Raw genomic sequence first — 16,690 nt, forward strand, 5'->3', positions numbered from 1 at the left:
AACAAATCCAAAAGATCTGTCTTGTAGTTTAAGTGTCTCTAGTTAGGATGGTGAGAAGAGTGAAGATGTGAGTCTCAGGTAGATGGAACATAAAATGATCTCATACTATGCAAACTTTTCAGTAGCCTCTCTTTTAAATGTAGGTTTACAATGTGTTTTGGTATACACAAAAGTATTTAGGGATAAAGGGACATTAACTCTCTAACTTACTCTTAAACAGTTCAAAATGTAGGTGAGTAGAAGAGAAAAATATAAAGCAAATGTAAAATGCTAACATTTGGGAAATCTGGGTAAAAGGTATGTGGGAAATCCTCCTACTGGCTTTTGTAGTTTTTCTCTAAGTCTGAAATGATTTTTTTTTTTTTTTTTTTTTGAGATGGAGTCTCACTCAGTCTCCCAGGCGGGACTACAGTGGCCCAATCTCTGCTCACTGCAAGCTCCGCCTCCCAGGTTCACATGACTCTCCTGCCTTAGCCTCCCTAGTAGCTGGGACTACAGGCATCCGCCACCACGCCTGGCTAATTTTTTGTATTTTTAGTAGAGATGGGGTTTCACCGTGTTAGCCAGGATGGTCTCTTATCTCTTGACCTCCTGATCCACCAGCCTCATTTCCCAAGGTGCTGGGATTACAGGCGTGAGCCACTGCGCCCGGCCATATGAAATGATTTTTAAAGAAAAAAGTATGTATGTTGAACATCTTTCCATGCAAACACCTATGTTTATGTTATTAAATCTGCATGCCATACCATTGTACGGATGCACTGTAAAGGCAGTTAGCTAGATGCGTGTTGTTTGCCATTTGCTCATTTCCGATTATTTGCCATTGGAAACAGTGCTTTGTGGAGATCCCTAAATATGATATGCCCTCATATATTTGGAATGAAATCACTGTTCCCCTTTGAAACACCTTCACTCCCATAATGGACTTGACAGGAAGATTAACAGTAAATTAACCAACTAATGCTTGAATCTAAGACCTTATTTAGAATTTTAAATGGGTTAAATGGTGACTATTAGTATCTAGATAAGGTAAATGTTGCTAATCTAAAATAAGCTCTCAAAATTTCTTCAGTCCTGATTTATCCAGCATAACAAAACTCTTGGGAAAAAAAAACATTTCGGTGACATGAAACATCTTGGCAAAGTGTCTACTGCTTGAGTAATTATGGAGATCAGAAAGAAGTCTTTCAGTCTCTTGAAGGGTGTGTCTTTTTGAAATCATTGTGTTGGAAACAACGGACAAATCTTTTTTGCCTTCTTTTAAAATGTGCTTCACTATTTTTATTGGTTGCCAAATATTTTGATTGGATTCCTAGTCTCATTCCAGCAACACGTAGGATGAGGGGAATATTTTTTCCAGACTCAGCACAGTCGTGTGCTTGTTCTATTGATTCACCTTCGACTTTTAATTGTTATTTTTCTAACGATCCATGTAAATTGAAATCGTTAAATAGTATTACATTTACCCTCATGTAAAAACAGCATTTCTGTATCTTAAGTTTGTGCTAAAATAGAGCACAAATGTTTGGTCCAGTTTTTAGGTGTTTCTTAATGGTTTTAAAAACAAAAAGGCCTGGTTGTTTGAATGTGTAATGCTAGAGATGAGTCCAGTGGATCCTGCCAGATGTAAGGGACACCCTTGATTCTCTTTGGTTATACCTGACTTCAAGACTCTTTCCAGGAAATTTACATGTTTTAAAAACAGACTGCATCTGAATTTTTTTTAATTTTTAAATTTTATTTTTAAATTTTATTTTTAAATTTTTGTCTGTTTTGAAACTGGGTTACGAGACTGGCTAATTTTTGTATTTTTGGTAGAGATGGGGTTTTGCCATGATGCCCAGGCTGCTCTCAGATTCCTGGGCTCAGGCAATCTGCCCGCCTCGGCCTCCCAAAGTGCTGGGATTACAGGTGTGAGCCAGCGCACCTGGCCTAGATCTGAATTTTGACATTAGATTCAATTACAGGACGGTGTGAATGTTTGTATGCTCTGTTTCCTTTTTCTTCATCCATGGAGTGAATTGGAATGAGGGAAATGGTAGATTAATAAACCCTAGATTGCAAATTAGCAACCAATTCTATGTTAAATTACACATAAATTAGAACCAAGAACAGGAAAGAACCCCTTGCCATCTGTTCTCTAGCTGCGAGGTAGGTATTAAATGGACCAAAAAGAGCAGAGTTTTATGCATAGCAGTGGCAGTAATGGGAAAGTCATATGTTGTATAGTACTTGCTGTACTGTGCCCATGATGCCTGGCTCATGAATTGACACAGAGCAAGTTGCTATTCCATTGAAAACCGTATGTTCTATGTCTCTAGTTCAGAAAAAATAATTGATTTTAATTTAACTTTGCCCACTTTCTTTGCTCTTAAAAATATGTAGACTGTAAAATGTCATTCCCTAGGCACTGTCTGGTGGTGATACCAGCAGCAGCAATAATCATTATTTGTTTAGCTGGGTATTAGGAAGAGGTAGAAATAGTAGATCTTTCCTCTAAGACAATAATTAATCTCCTCTACCCTTACAGTCTTTCTCTGAAAAAAACTGTGTGCGTGTGTGTATGTATATATGCATGTATGTATAAAGTGAAATGCTGACTTTAAGTGAGATATTTTTAACTTTAAAATGAATTTTGGCAGGCTAGAATATAAAAATAATGAAGAGTTATCCTTGATTGGACTTAGCTCCTTACTTTCGACCCACTAATGTGTTCAGATGATCATCATCTTTGTCTTCATTTAATGTGGCTTATTGGTTAGCTGTTGCTATGAGGTAGCTGACTGTGGCACCTATTCTAATCTTATTTTGTACATCTCTTATTCCCTAGGTTTACTAATATACCAATTTTCTATAATAAAGAAATTTTAGAAACTTTTAACCTGAGGGTCAACAGTTAGTCTGCCATTGTCTCCATCATTACTGTGTTTCCCCACAAGATTCAGTTAGATTAATCTCTCTGGTCTTATTTCATCCGAATGTAAAGTTGTTGTTGTTTTATATATATACAGCCAGAGTGCAGTGGCATGATCTTGGCTCACTGCAGCCTCCACCTCCCTGGCTCATGTGATCCTCCTGCCTCTACCTCCTGAGTAGCTGGGATCACAGGCATGCACCACCACGCATGGCTAATTTTTATATTGCTTTTGGTAGAAATGGGGTTTCGCCATGTTGCCCAGGCTTCAAATGTAAAGTTCTTAATATTTAGCTAGTAGAAGGTAAGCCTTGAGATGAGTATTGCTGCATTAATACAGTCATCCACCAGTACCATCACTCTTGACTCTGGTTTGCTAACCTTTTATTTTTTGCTTTTCACTTTCAGCAGACCTACTCCAATGAAGTCCATTGTGTTGAAGAGATTCTGAAGGTGAGTTCACTGTTAAATCTTTCTCATTTGAAGAAATATTTAAGTAGGTAGGCGTACATCCATTTACTTTCACTTTAAAGAACAGTGGCCATTGGCTGGGTGCGGTGGCTCATGCCTGTAATCCTAGCACTTTGGGAGGCCAAGGTGGGCAGATTGCTTGAGCTCAGGAGTTCGCGACCAGCCTGGACAACATAGCAAAACCCCGTATCTACTAAGAAAAATACAAAAAATTAGCCGGGAGTGGTGGCACATGCCTGTAGTCCCAGCTACTCAGGAGGCTGAGTCAGGCCTCCTGAACTCGATTGAACCCGAGAGGTGGAGGCTGCTGTGAGCTGAGATCGCGCCACTGCACTCCAGCCTGGGCAACAGAGTTGGGACTATGTCTCCAAAAAATAAATAAATAAATAAATAAATAAATAAATAAATAAATAATAAAGAACAGTTGTTGTTCCCAAACCCCTTTTAACCATTTCTCCCCCACTCATCTCCAAAGGCAAAAATAAACCAGAATAGTAACAGAAGAAGTCTTGGAACGTAATTGAATTCTCTACCAGATTTTATTAATTAAATTGAAGTCTACAAACTACAAGACATTTGGATCAGATTTTTATGGCATCTCTCGTAAGTTTTTCTGGTTGTCCATAAAGGCCCAGGAGAGTTGCTCACTTCCCAGAGAGGAAACTTCCTGTATTGATGTGTGGGAGGCACCAGTGGTTAAACAGTGCTTGATTTATACCTCTTGGCGTTCTGTAGGTGATACCTAATACCTGTGGCCTCATACATACAGCCTTTTCTTCAGTGAGACCATGAAATTTTAAAGGAATAAAAGAAAAATAGTGGGAAGTAGATGGTCATCTTTAGACTTACCTTGAAGGATTACTTTTTGCTCTTGTTTGTTGAAACTATGCCATGAACATTTGTGCTTCCACAAATATGTCATTGAATACATTACCCACTTGTTCAATTTTTCTTGTACAAGGATGACAAATTCCTTCTAGAACTTAATTCCAGGGGAAAAATGTTAACTTTCCTCATGAACTGGCATTCTTTCTTTTTATCAGAGAAGAATTATATATAATGTTTCCCATTTTGCCTTTAATTTCCAGGAAACCCAGAGCTTAACTTTAATGCTCAGGTATAGTAATTGTAAAAACTGAGGGTTTTGTGTATTTTTTATCCCTCTTCTGTGGCCTTTAATTTGCTTCTAGGTCAATTTTAATGATATTCTTGTCTTTTACTGTAGGGTTTCTGACTTTTTTCTTTTTTTTTTAAATTAGTAGAGAGATGTATATAATAAATGTGACTGTTAATTTGAATCACTATTGCTCATATTTTCTCAAAATACATTTACTCAATTTTAGTTTTCTTAACTTTTCATTTTAAAGTATTAAGTGGTGGTGGTAATAAAACCAGTAATTAAGTATATTGGTTATTTCCTCACTTGTGAAATTTTTGACAGTAGTAATATCTAACCAGTTGTTTGGAAAACAGCTTGTTTTTGTTTCACAGTCTTTTGTCCCGTTTTGTAGTTAGGGTTTTCTGAGAAAGAAAGAACCTCTAGAGAAACATACTTTTTTTTTTTTTTTTTTGAGACAGAGTCTTTCTCTGTCGCTCAGGCTGGGCGTGACCTCGGCCACTGCAATCTCCACCTCCTGGGTTCAAGCGATTCTTGTGCCTCAGCCACCCAAGTAGCTGGGATTACAGGTGTGCGCCACTACGCCCTGCTAATTTTTGTATTTTTAGTAGAGACGGTGTTTCACCATGTTGGCCAGGCTGGTCTCGAATGCCTGACCTCAAGTGATCCACCTGCCTCAGCCCCTCAAAGTGTTGGGATTACAGGCGTGAGCCACCGTACCTGGCTGAGAAACATACTTTGAACTCCTAACAGTGAGGAATTTTTGTCAACCAGCATGTAAGATTAAATAAGTTACCTCGATTACATTTTTTATCATCCTTTTCCTCTTCTATTTCTGAAATTTGTTGGTATGGTAAGTCGTAAACATACTAAGGAACTTAATTATAAACTATGGCCTTGGCATTTCCTCTGAAATTGTGCGTTATTTGTTCTATCATTATTTCAGAAGTAAGTGCAACAGTGCAGGTTTGTTGTCTTCTGCATATGTCAGATGCTTCTCTTAGGTTTCGGTGTGTGTTAAAATAAGACATGTCACATCCTTTATTTAGGAATGGTGGTATTACAGCATCAGACAAGCATTTTTAATTTAATGAACCCATCCATCCTCCTTCCCTTCTCACCCAGGATCACATTAGTGAATTCTTGCTTACCTAGAAATGCTTGAGAGTGAGTGGTTACTGTATAAATCATGCCCATTTATGATTTGGAAATCATAACTTGGGAAAGCAAACAGAAGGACGTCCAGGACTGAACAGGCCATAGGCCTTTTCATATTGGAGACTGCCTCTTCTCTTTTGTCTGTGACCTCAGTTAAGTTATAGGTCGCTGCTGGGCTTTGGTTTCCTCATTGGTAAAATGAAGGCCCTGGGCTAGTGGATGATCTCCAGGGTCCATTCCAGCTCTTACTCTTGACTCTGACCCAGATGCTACTTTCCTTTGCCTCCCGGTTCCCATTCTCATCTTGTACCAGCAATTTATTAAGATTGCCGGGAATCCAAACACAAATCTTTCTGATGGGTGATAGAGGCAGTAAATAGTTTCCTAACAGAGAAAATCAATCATAGAAGATAATGTTTGGTTCTCTGGGGTCAGTATTTAAGGGGGAAGTGTTGTAATGAAGGGGAAGTGGTGGCCCATAACTCCAGCAGGCTAATGGAGTAAGAAGATAGCAGACAGACACTGTTAGTTTTCAGGGAATGGTCATGCACTAGGGTCTAGAAAGGGCAGCATGCCCTTGGTGGGTGCATGGAGACACCTCAGATTTTCTACTTATAGGCAAGCCTGGCCTCCACAGTATCTTGGGGGATTAATGTGGTACTAGCAAGCATTACCTCAGTGCAGCATTTCCATGATGCTAGTACAATGAGTGGTAGCACTATTTATATGTTCATTTGTTTATTCAACAAATACTTGTTAAGCCTCCACAGCACTAGGATGTTGTAGTGAATAAGACAGAGTGCTTGCTTTCATGGAGATCAGAGTAGGGAAGAGAAATACATAGTGTTGGGTGTTGATGGTGCTGTGAATAATGCAACAGGCCAGTAAACAGAAGGCTAGACAGAGGGAAGAACTGGTGGAAAATCCTCGAGGTGGTATCAAGTTGGTGTATTAGAGGAACAATTAGAACTAGACAGTGTCTCCAGAGCAGAATGAGCAAGGAGAAAAAGACAGTAGCTGTGGGGCCTGGAGGGCCAGGGCTGACGTAGGTCCCAGTGATTTGTCTCTGTTCATGTGACAAGTCATTGTTAAGGTAGGAAGTGAAATCATGGCCTTGTGAGTCTTTCTGAGCAGCCTCTTCTCCTTAATAATGACCCCAATTCTCTTAAGTCCCTCTAGTAAGCTAGGCATGTAGGGAAGTATATAAATGCTTTCAGACTACCAGGGAACCACTTAGGGTTTGAAAGAATTTATGTACTTTCCAACTGCCTAATTTAATAGCTGGGACAGCCTTAGGCATTTGGTGACTAAAAGTCATAGATACCATTGAGATTCCAAATAAATTATTGAAAAACATAAGGGTGATGTTTTCAGATACCTTCTCAATTAATTATTACAATTTGTATTGTAACATTATAATGGTTCTGTGCCTTAAAGTATTATCAAGTAAATAAAACAGCAGGAAGCTCTCTTTGGTGCAGCATTGAAATTCTTTTAAAACTGGACTTTTAATTAAAAGTTGTAATGCTTTTAATTTATTAAGTGCCTTCTGTGCAGTATTCATTCAGTACGGTACATAAAGTACTCTTACAATACTTTGAAAATAAGTGGTTCTGGTTTACCTCTTAGTGAGCATTGAGGCTTAGGGTTCAGATGACTTACTTAGGCTGACATGGCTGGTAAGGACTGGAGTTAGGATTGCAATCTGGGTCTTTGGCTATAGCCATTATTCTTTCCAGTATATTTTAGGAAATATCTCCTGTTGTGTCCTGAACAAAGCAGATGGCCAGTCAGTAAACAAGGGCACCAGTTCACTTTTAACAAAAATTAAGAAAGCCAGCATCACTTACATTACTTGTCACTGTGCGAGGTCGCTGCTGTCTCTCCTGAGGCTGTGGTAACCCACAGAGCTGCAATGGGGAAGGGCAAGGGGAGACCTGCACATAGGTTGGAAGTGAAAGTACTTGCTAGAGTGCCATCTCCAGCTGTTGCAAGGATCAAATGGCATTTTTGTGGAGATAGGTTAGCCAGGACTTAGAAAAGAATGAGGCGTTAGAATACATCATGTGTTATACAGGTGGGGTAATATAGCATGCTGTGGGGTCGCAGATCGCTGGTAGAGTTGTATGTCAATTTTTTTTGTTGTTGTTGAGACGGAGTCTCGCCCTGTCACCCAGGCTGGAGTGCAATGGTGCGATCCCCGCTCACTGCAACCTCCACCTGCCAGGTTCAAGCCATTCTCCTTCCTCAGCCTGCCAAGTAGCTGGGATTACAGGCATGTACCACCATGCCCGGCTCATTTTTGTATTTTTGTATTTATTTATTTATTTATTTATTTTTGAGACGGAGTTTCATTCTTGTTGCCCAGGCTGGAGTGCAATGGCACGATCGCGGCTCACTGCAACCTCAGCCTCCCGAGTAGCTGGGATTACAGGCATGCTCCCCCAAACCCAGCTAATTTTGTATTTTTAGTAGATATGGGGTTTTTCCATGTTGGTCAGGCTGGTCTTGAACTCCTGACCTCAGGTGATCCACCTGCCGTGGCCTCCAAAAGCTGGGATTACAGGTGTGAGCTGCTGCGCCTGGCCACATGTCGAGTATTAAGCCAGTTTGCCGGGCAGGTCTGACACATGTGGGAACCACCTTCGACTTCCTGGGGTACCTTGACTCAATCATTTTGTACCTCAGTTTTTTTCAATCTGTAGATGTTGGGGTTGTAGTTAATGGTCTCCAATGCCATTTTGGCCTTTTAGAAAAGTGTGTTTGTGTGTGTGTGTGTATTTGCAATTTGACACATCTTTTTTCTGACGTACCTGTTTTCAACAAGTATTTTTAGAAAAATAAAATTTGTGAATGTGTTTAGAAGAATTCATGTCAAGATACATATATCAATTGTAAGTTTTAGAAATCTTTCCTTCAACTGAGAAAATAGTAAAAATTAAGCTTCTCAATGGAAAAGAAAGGTAATTTTAAGCTCCTCTCCTTCAAAAAAGTTCTTCCTTGCTAATAGTGTGTATCAGGGAAGGGTCAAATCCATTAAAACTCTCCCAAGTGGAACAAGTGACCTGAATTACTTGTTTGCTTAAGTCAAACAGGAAAGTTCTTCTTCCTTTGAACTGAAATAATTCCAGGAAATGCAATAAAGAAGCTGAGGGAGAAAGAATGCGTTGAGGAGAGACTGCTTTTCCAGCCCAACCTGTCACCTACAGTCTTCACAGCTCCACAAGCTCTGGCAGTGCCTGTTATGTACAGTTTATGTGCTTGATAATATTCAGGGTGTTAAATTCATTCACGTTCTATACCTTGATTGTCTTCTACAAACTGGCGTTTTTTAGTTTTTTATGTTGGAGAGCTTTAACTTTTCAACATAGCCCACTGAAATAGGAGTTGTTTTTTTTAAGTACATGAAATAACTTTTAAGATTGTACTTGCCATTTATGATCAATCCATTCTACATTAAGTTCAAAATGTTAAGTAGCAATGAATGTTCTATTTATAATTTACTTTTTCTTCCCTTTCCAAATATCTTTCCAGGAAATGACCCATTCATGGCCGCCTCCTTTGACAGCAATACATACGCCTAGTACAGCTGAGCCATCCAAGTTTCCTTTCCCTACAAAGGTAATTCCTTAAAAGTATGGCAGGCATTGCATCCACCTTAGTGAAAAGCATAAGGCATTGCTGTGAGGCAGATTGATAAAGTATTACTTGTTCAAATCTTTGGAAATGAGGTTAAAATTATGATTAATTTAGCTTCTACAGTGCTTCAGAATGCTTTCAAACATTTATTCTGCAACTTAGAACATCCTGGATTTTCATAAAGCTTTATAATTTATAAAAAGCATTCAGGATTTTCCAATACGTTCTCTCATTTGAGGATCCTTACTTTAGAGATGGGAAAACAGAGGGGCAGGGAAATTGAGTGTGTGGTTTCTTGTTCAGAATTAGATATATGCACATACATCTTACATGTCTCACACTCCCTACATTTTCTTGAGTTTAATGTGATCAGTTACACTAGTGCTGGTTTAATAACAAGCAAATAAACTGCTGACTTGTGTGTTTCTGTTACAGTATTTATGAACAATGCATTTAAAACACTGCCATTCTCCTTTTTTTTAGTTTATACTTTTGGATAACCTTCAAAATGTAGAAATAGCACCTTCAGATCTGTGTTTTGTTCAATCTGATATGCATGTGCATTGTTTTATATATATAATACATACATTGAGAGAGTGAGAGAGCTATTCCTTTCCATGATACTGTTGTGAAAAGTAGTTCTAGGCCAGGTATGGTGGCTCATGCCTGTATTCCCAGCACTTTGGGAGGCCGAGGTGGGTGGATCACTTGAGTCCAGGAGTTTAAGACCAGCCTGGGCAATGTGGCAAAACTTTGTCTCTCCAAAAAAATACAAAAACTAGCCAGGTGTGGTGGCATGCACTTGTAGTCCCAGCTACTTGGGAGGCTGAGGTGGGAGAATCACTTGAGCCCAGGAGGTTGAGGCTGCGGTGAGCTGTAATTAAGCCACTGCACTCCAGCCTAGACGACAGTGAGACCCCATCTCTCTACCACCAAAAAAAAAAAAGCTTCTATCTACAAAAACTCAAATTTGCTACTTTATATATTTACTTATTTTCTAATTTACTTATTTTCTAATAATTTTTAAAATGTAACTCATGGACCGGGCATGGTGGCTTATGCCGAGGCCGAGGCAGGTGGATCACGAGGTCAGGAGATCAAGACCATCCTGGCCAACATGGTGAAACACCGTCTCTACTAAAAATACAAAAATTAGCTGGGTGTGGTGGTGGGCGCCTGTAGTCCCAGCTACTGGAGAGGCTGAGGCAGAAGAATCGCTTGAACCCGGGAGGCAGAGGTTGCAGTGAGCCGAGATTGCACCACTGCACTCCAGCCTGGGGTAACAAAGCGAGACTCCATCTCAAAAACAAAAAAGCAAAACAAAAAAAACAGTGACTCATTATTGCTTGTTTTAAATTAAAGCACTAAGCTCTGTAAAAATATCTTTGTGCAACAACAAAGGAAAAATAAACTCTAGGAAAGAAGAGAAGCAATGAAAGCTAAAATTAGGTTAATCAATATTTTCAACTTATGCATGAAAAAAGTTTGAATAGATGGATAGCTGCAAGTCATAATGAAATAATTATAGAATCTGTGATGGGTAGTATGGGTATTCTCTACACTGTTTCCATTTTTCTAGATACTTGAAAGTTTCATAAGACTATCCTTTTAATACTAAAAGCTCTACGGTTTTCTCTTTAACTTTATAAGCCTTAATCTTTTAATAATTAGATATTTTTCTTTCTAGGACTCTCAGCATGTCAGTTCTGTAACCCAAAACCAAAGTAAGTAAATTTGAAACTGCTTATTGGATTGGAGAACAAAGCATAGCTTTTACTGTTTAACGTAAAAACATTAGTAAAAAATGCCCCAGCAGAGATGAGGCTTTCCTATGTTGAAAGAATAGGAAAGGAGAACAAATATAAAACTGTTCTTTATGTGGGATTTAAAATTGTTGACCAGGCACGGTGGCTCATGCCTGTAATCCCAGCACTTTGGGAGTCCAAGGCAGGTGGATCGCTTGAGCCCAGGAGTTGAAGACCAGCCTGGGCAACATGGTGAAACCCTGTCTCTACAAAATTAGAAAAATTAGCTGGGCTTGGAGTCATGTGCCTATGGTCCCAGCTACTTGGGAGGCTGAGGTGGGAGGATCACTTGAGCCTAGGAAGTAGAGGTTGCAGTGAGCCAAGATTGCGGCACTGCACTCCAGCCTGGGAGACAGCACAGATCCTGTCTCAAACAAACAAAAACCAAAATAAGATTGTTGCAAAGAGTTAATAAAGATGTTTTAGTGAAATACTAAACAAATGCAGTGTGGTATTACTGACACATAGTAGCTGTACCAAATGTGACTCTCAGAGCTAGGAATTGTATACAACAGTAGATTGGAGTGTGTGATTCTTGTGTTTTAAAAAACAAAACTAAGAAATTTTTATAAGGAATATGACATACAGTTTGTCTAGCCCCACTATATTTGTTTGCCATGTAATTCTTTTTCAGCCTGAGGGTTAAATCTGCCCTGCAGCTAGTTTTTGTAAATAAAGTTTTATTGGGACATAGCTGCACCCATTTATCTATTATTCTGCAAAGTATAGCACAAAAAACCTAAAATATTTATTGTCTGGCCTCTGTAGATAAAATTTGCTGTTCCCTGCTGTAGAGATACTGAATAAGATCTTGCAAAGAAGTCATAACTAAAATTTCCCCAAAATGCAGATAAATAAACCCGACTATATTGCTACAGTATTGTATGAGTAGCTAGGTAAAATTAACTGAAATGGATGGCTGCTTGGGAAGATTGGGAAATCTTTTTTCTCCACATCTTGGCAGCTAGCCCAGATCAGTGGAGTGTGCACAGGTCTGAAGGCAGAACACCAGCTCAGCCGTGGATGGGGTTGCTATGCACCACTCTGCCCCCACCTTCGGCCTGCTTGGGCTGCTGGTCATGCAGGTGGCATGTCTTTCACGGGGTTGCTCATGGTTTGTTTTATTGCTAACTCATGGTTTAGAAAGAACCTTTAGTCCATTAAACCATTTGATTTCCCCTTTTAGCAAAATATAGTTGAAGATGAACTGGTAAGCGCTTTCTTGGCCAGGGATGGATCATCCTCTTACCCTATGCAGTAATGTGGGCCAATTCCTTGTTACTCTGATGAGAAATTGTCCAACATTGGTGGGTCTCCTGGAGGTCCTGGCTTACCAGCTGCTTACCCCCACATCTTTTATGCTGCTGTCACTTTCTTCTGCTATTCCAGGAGCCTCATTTATCTTTGTGAGAATGTGACCTGAAAAAGAGGGATCTAGTTTGTTGCATGTAGGATGAAGAGGATGGTGGGGTATGGATGGATATAGCTTTCAGTGAAGAGAAGACAAACATTTCTTAAAGTATGCCCAGCAGGTCAACTGTGATTTCTTCAACACTTGGTCTTATGGTACTGGTACATAGGTTTTAGAGTCTCTGGAGAGGGGAGGTAGGGGGATTTTACTTGGATGCCCTAGTGTTATATGTCCACAATTGCAAAACCCAGACCCTGTGGAATTTAGAACCCAGGCAAGATGATCGTGTGGAGTCCCTGTGAATGGTCTGAAGAGGAGGGGCCTCTGCCCCTCTCATTTGGAGTCTTGGTCCTAGCTTTCTAGACAGAGGGGAGGCCATTTGAAAATATCATATAAGAGCTGCTGCCACCATGAGGGTAAAGTGACTAATTGCAAATATGCAAGGGTCTCCACATGACATTTGTGGGAAATGTCATTCAGCCCTGCCTAAAAGGTACCCATGTTTCTTTTTCACTTCCAATTCTGTTTCAGGTCCCTATTACCTCATGTCTAGACAAATGCAGCCGCCTCCACACGTAACATTTCCTGCTCCCTTCTAAGTTATGCCAGGTAGCACTACCAGAGTAATCCTTCTGAGGAATCACTGTGTCATGTTCCTGTTTAGATCATTGATGTGTCTCATAGCCCAGCAAATACAGTCATAACTTCCCATCCTGGCCTTCAGAGCCCTCTGAAATCTGCTTCCGCCTGTTTCAGTGCTGTCCAGCACAGATTCTGCACCTCAGCCCTGCCCTTTCCAAACTCAGACCCTCTTCTTCATGTTTGTTCCCACTGTCCTCTCTCTCTTGCCAGCATCACTCTGCCAGAATCTTGGCTGTCCTTTGTGATACAATTCATTTTGTTCTTTCTTTAATTTGCTGCCTTTGGTATTACCAAGAGAGCAACCATTCTGTGATTTCCCAGGGCAGTTAATTTATGTATTGACTTGTGTACTTAATCTCACAGTGCCTTGGATTATAGATATTTATGGACCCGTTTCATGTCCCTCAGTCAACAGTGAGCTCTCTGAGGACAGGGCCAAATGCCTTAAACATGTTGGTATCTATGAGGTAGTCTATAAATAGCTGCTGAATGAATGAATTGCAGGTGGGGAGTTGAATAATGAAGGGACAGGTGGGATGGAGAGCACCTAGGACAGGGCTGTCTAAAGAGAGTGATAACAAATCACTAATATCTTTGTAAAGTCACATGGGGCCCAGGGCGCTGGGAGCATAGCCCTGGCAGAGTGCTTCCATGTGGGCCTCCACCCCTGTCGGGCGGGGAGGTCTTCCAACAGGTAGGTAAGTTCCTGGCGTCATAGGTAGGGTATGCTGCAAGCAATGATTTTCAGTGTTTTTGGCCTATTGAGAGGTTTTTGATTCTGAACCAAGCATTCTCTCTAGAAGTAACATAAATGTCATCTTATAATGGTAAGATTGTACCAAGTGCAGTGTGTTTAGGTAAAAACTGGGGACCGACATAAAAGAACTTACAACTAAGGATCTTGTAAATATGTGTCATTGTGCTGCTCTGACGTTTTTCTCCCCCACAGAACAATATGATACATCTTCAAAAACTCACTCAAATTCTCAGCAAGGAACGTCATCGTAAGTGAAATGCTTTTTGTGTATTAAAAATTTGTAGTATGAAATTGTAATGTCTCATGTCAATGCATTGCTTAGATTTTTCTGCCTTTATGTAATGACACTAATAAGACTGCTGCATTGTAAAGGGAAGAAAGGGCCCACATTAATTTTTTTTGCTTGTTTGTTTGAGATGGGGTCTTAACTCTGTTGCCCAGGTGGGAGTGCAGTGGCATGATCTCGGCTCACTGCAATCTCCGCCTCCCGTGCTCAAGCGATTCTCATGCGTCAGCCTCCTGAGTAGTTGGGACTACAGGTGCCCACCACCATGCCTGACTAATTTTTGTATTTTTAGTAGAGAGAGGGTTTCACCATATTGGCCAGGCTGGTCTCGAACTCCTGACCTCAAGTGATCCGCCTGCCTCAGCCTCCCAAAGTGTTGGGATTACAGGCGTAAGCCACTGCACCTGGCCTAATATTTGGATTAAGTCCCCCTGTTGAAGGTCTATGTACCATTGGAGAGTTTGGTAAAAGGTCTTCTTGAGGGGGAAAAGGGGTTTTTGAGCCATTATTTACATTTTAACTCTGGGAATAGAAGGCCTTTGCTTTTAAGATGTCATTCTTAAATAGCTTTAGCTGTTGGAAACAAGTTTTGGGGGATGTGCGCAATTGAAGATTTTCCGCCCTTTTTTGGCCTAATTTACTAATAAAGAGCTAATCTTATTGCCCAGCTATTCTTTTATTAAGGCCAGTAAGTCCAGATACATTTTGGGTTTTTGGAACGTTTTAGACTGCATATTAAAGATTTTTAAATTGGCATTTTGACCCAATTTGTCATTTCTTGATGGTATTGAACTCTTACTACTTTACTTTCATATGACAAGAGGTGGTCATAGGGACTAAGTGAGGAGGCCTTCCTCCAGTATCTGATCTGTCACTAACTCTGTGTTGCTGGTCTCAGGATTTCAGGTGGCCCAGGAGTTTAAGCTCCAACTTTCCTTTAGTTTTAGGCACAATATTTGTTCCGTGTATTTTGGAAGGTGGGGATTGCTATGGATTATTTAAAAAACTATATATTGAGCTGGAGAGGTTATTTTATCTCCTTGCCATGACTAAATGTGGGTCTGGGTTAAGTGTTTGTTTCCCAAGTGCCAATTCCTTAATGTACTTTGTGAAATGAGGGGAAAAGGAACAAGAAGACGAGGTGTTTTTGTTTTTTTGGTGTGCAAGATGGGTTTTGTGCATGTGGTAAGAATGTATTTTATTTGTGATACTGGTAGATGATGAGGTTTTTGTTGTTGTTTTTAATGCCTTTTGCTGGGAAAGTAAAATGTTACCTTTTGTTATTCCCTTTTTTTTTTTTTGAGACAGGGTCTTGCTCTGTCACCCAGGCTGGAGTACAGAGGACTACAGACTACAGGGACACACCCGGCTTTTTTTTTTTTTTTTTTTTTGGTAGAGGTGGGGTCTCCCTGTGTTGCCCAGGCTGGTCTCCAAGTCCTGGGCTAAAGCAGTCCTCCTGCCTCAGCCTCCCAAAGTGCTGAGATTACAGATGTGAGCTTCCACACTTAGCCTGTTTTTTTCTTTTTCTTTTTCTTTTTGGAGACAAGGTTGCTTTGTTGCCTAGGTTGGAGTGCAGTGGCTCTTCACAAACCCAAATAGCACACTGCAGCCTCAAACTTCTGGGCTCAAGTAATTCTTTGCCTCAGCCTCCTGAGTAGCTAGGACTACAGGCACAGGCTACTATGATGCCCGGCTCCCCTTCCCTTTTGCCTTTCACCTTTGCTTTTTTTCCTTTTTAATTTTTACATATTTATGTTTTAACATATTTTTAGAGACAGGGTCTCACTATGTTGCCCAGGCTTGTCTTAAAACTGCTGGGCTCAAGTGATCCTCCTGCCGCAGCTTCCTGAGTAGCTGGATTACCAGCACACACACCACCACACTTCCTTTATGTTTTTGGAAATTTTACTGGCTGCTAAATTCTAAGACTGTAGACTCACTGACATGGATTACATTTAAGGAAGGAGGAGGTTTGTTAAACCAGTTGATGGCTGGTAAGGAGTAGAATCTGCAGGTCAAGGACCACAACTGTAAGAACTCTGTAGAAGCTATGTAATCTCCCCAGGGTTTTACACCAGGTATTTCTTCGTGATGGTTGGTTGTCAAGCCCTGTAGACCATAAAAGGCCCCGACCATTGTCTTTGGGGCAGCCAGGAAGGGACGTTAAAGCCTGAGTATCCCAACTGACTGTAAGCATAGAGGGGAGGAGCTCTCCCAGGAGTAGAGTGGGTGGAGCAGTTGCACCGAAGTTGGGTAGTGACTGTGTCTCTCGCCTGTGGATAGAGGAAGAAAGGCAGCTGGGTCTGATCTACGCCTGAGAGGTAACCTCAGACTGAGCAGGCAAAAGTCACACCCTACCACTCCAATTTCCATCAGCTTTCAGACTTTCAGAGACAGACCATTCCTGTGATGACACTGCTCAGTGAAATGAGTGGTTTTCTTGATAGCAGTGTTAAACCACTCAAATCAGAGGTGCCTGAAAGTAGCTAA

General features: G+C 40.6%; 1 protein-coding gene across 7 annotated transcripts in view; it reads left to right on the top strand.

The window, feature by feature from the left end:
• The window catches only part of AFF1 (ALF transcription elongation factor 1), a 204,555-nt gene that overhangs the window by 144,626 nt on the left and 43,239 nt on the right, over positions 1-16,690 (top strand). For 5 of the 7 annotated variants that reach the window (XM_004039081.5, XM_055384615.2, XM_055384613.2 and 2 more), the window contains 4 exons: positions 3,323-3,367; positions 9,195-9,281; positions 10,987-11,023; positions 14,107-14,161. In XM_004039081.5, the coding sequence (XP_004039129.4) occupies positions 3,323-3,367; positions 9,195-9,281; positions 10,987-11,023; positions 14,107-14,161 (224 nt within the window). The remainder of the gene's footprint in view (positions 1-3,322; positions 3,368-9,194; positions 9,282-10,986; positions 11,024-14,106; positions 14,162-16,690) is intronic. The other 2 variants (XM_019025474.4, XM_063705415.1) reach the window with 1 other exon arrangement.

The sequence above is a fragment of the Gorilla gorilla genome, chromosome 3, assembly GCF_029281585.2.
Source record: "Gorilla gorilla gorilla isolate KB3781 chromosome 3, NHGRI_mGorGor1-v2.1_pri, whole genome shotgun sequence".
Classification (NCBI taxonomy): Eukaryota; Metazoa; Chordata; class Mammalia; order Primates; family Hominidae; genus Gorilla; species Gorilla gorilla.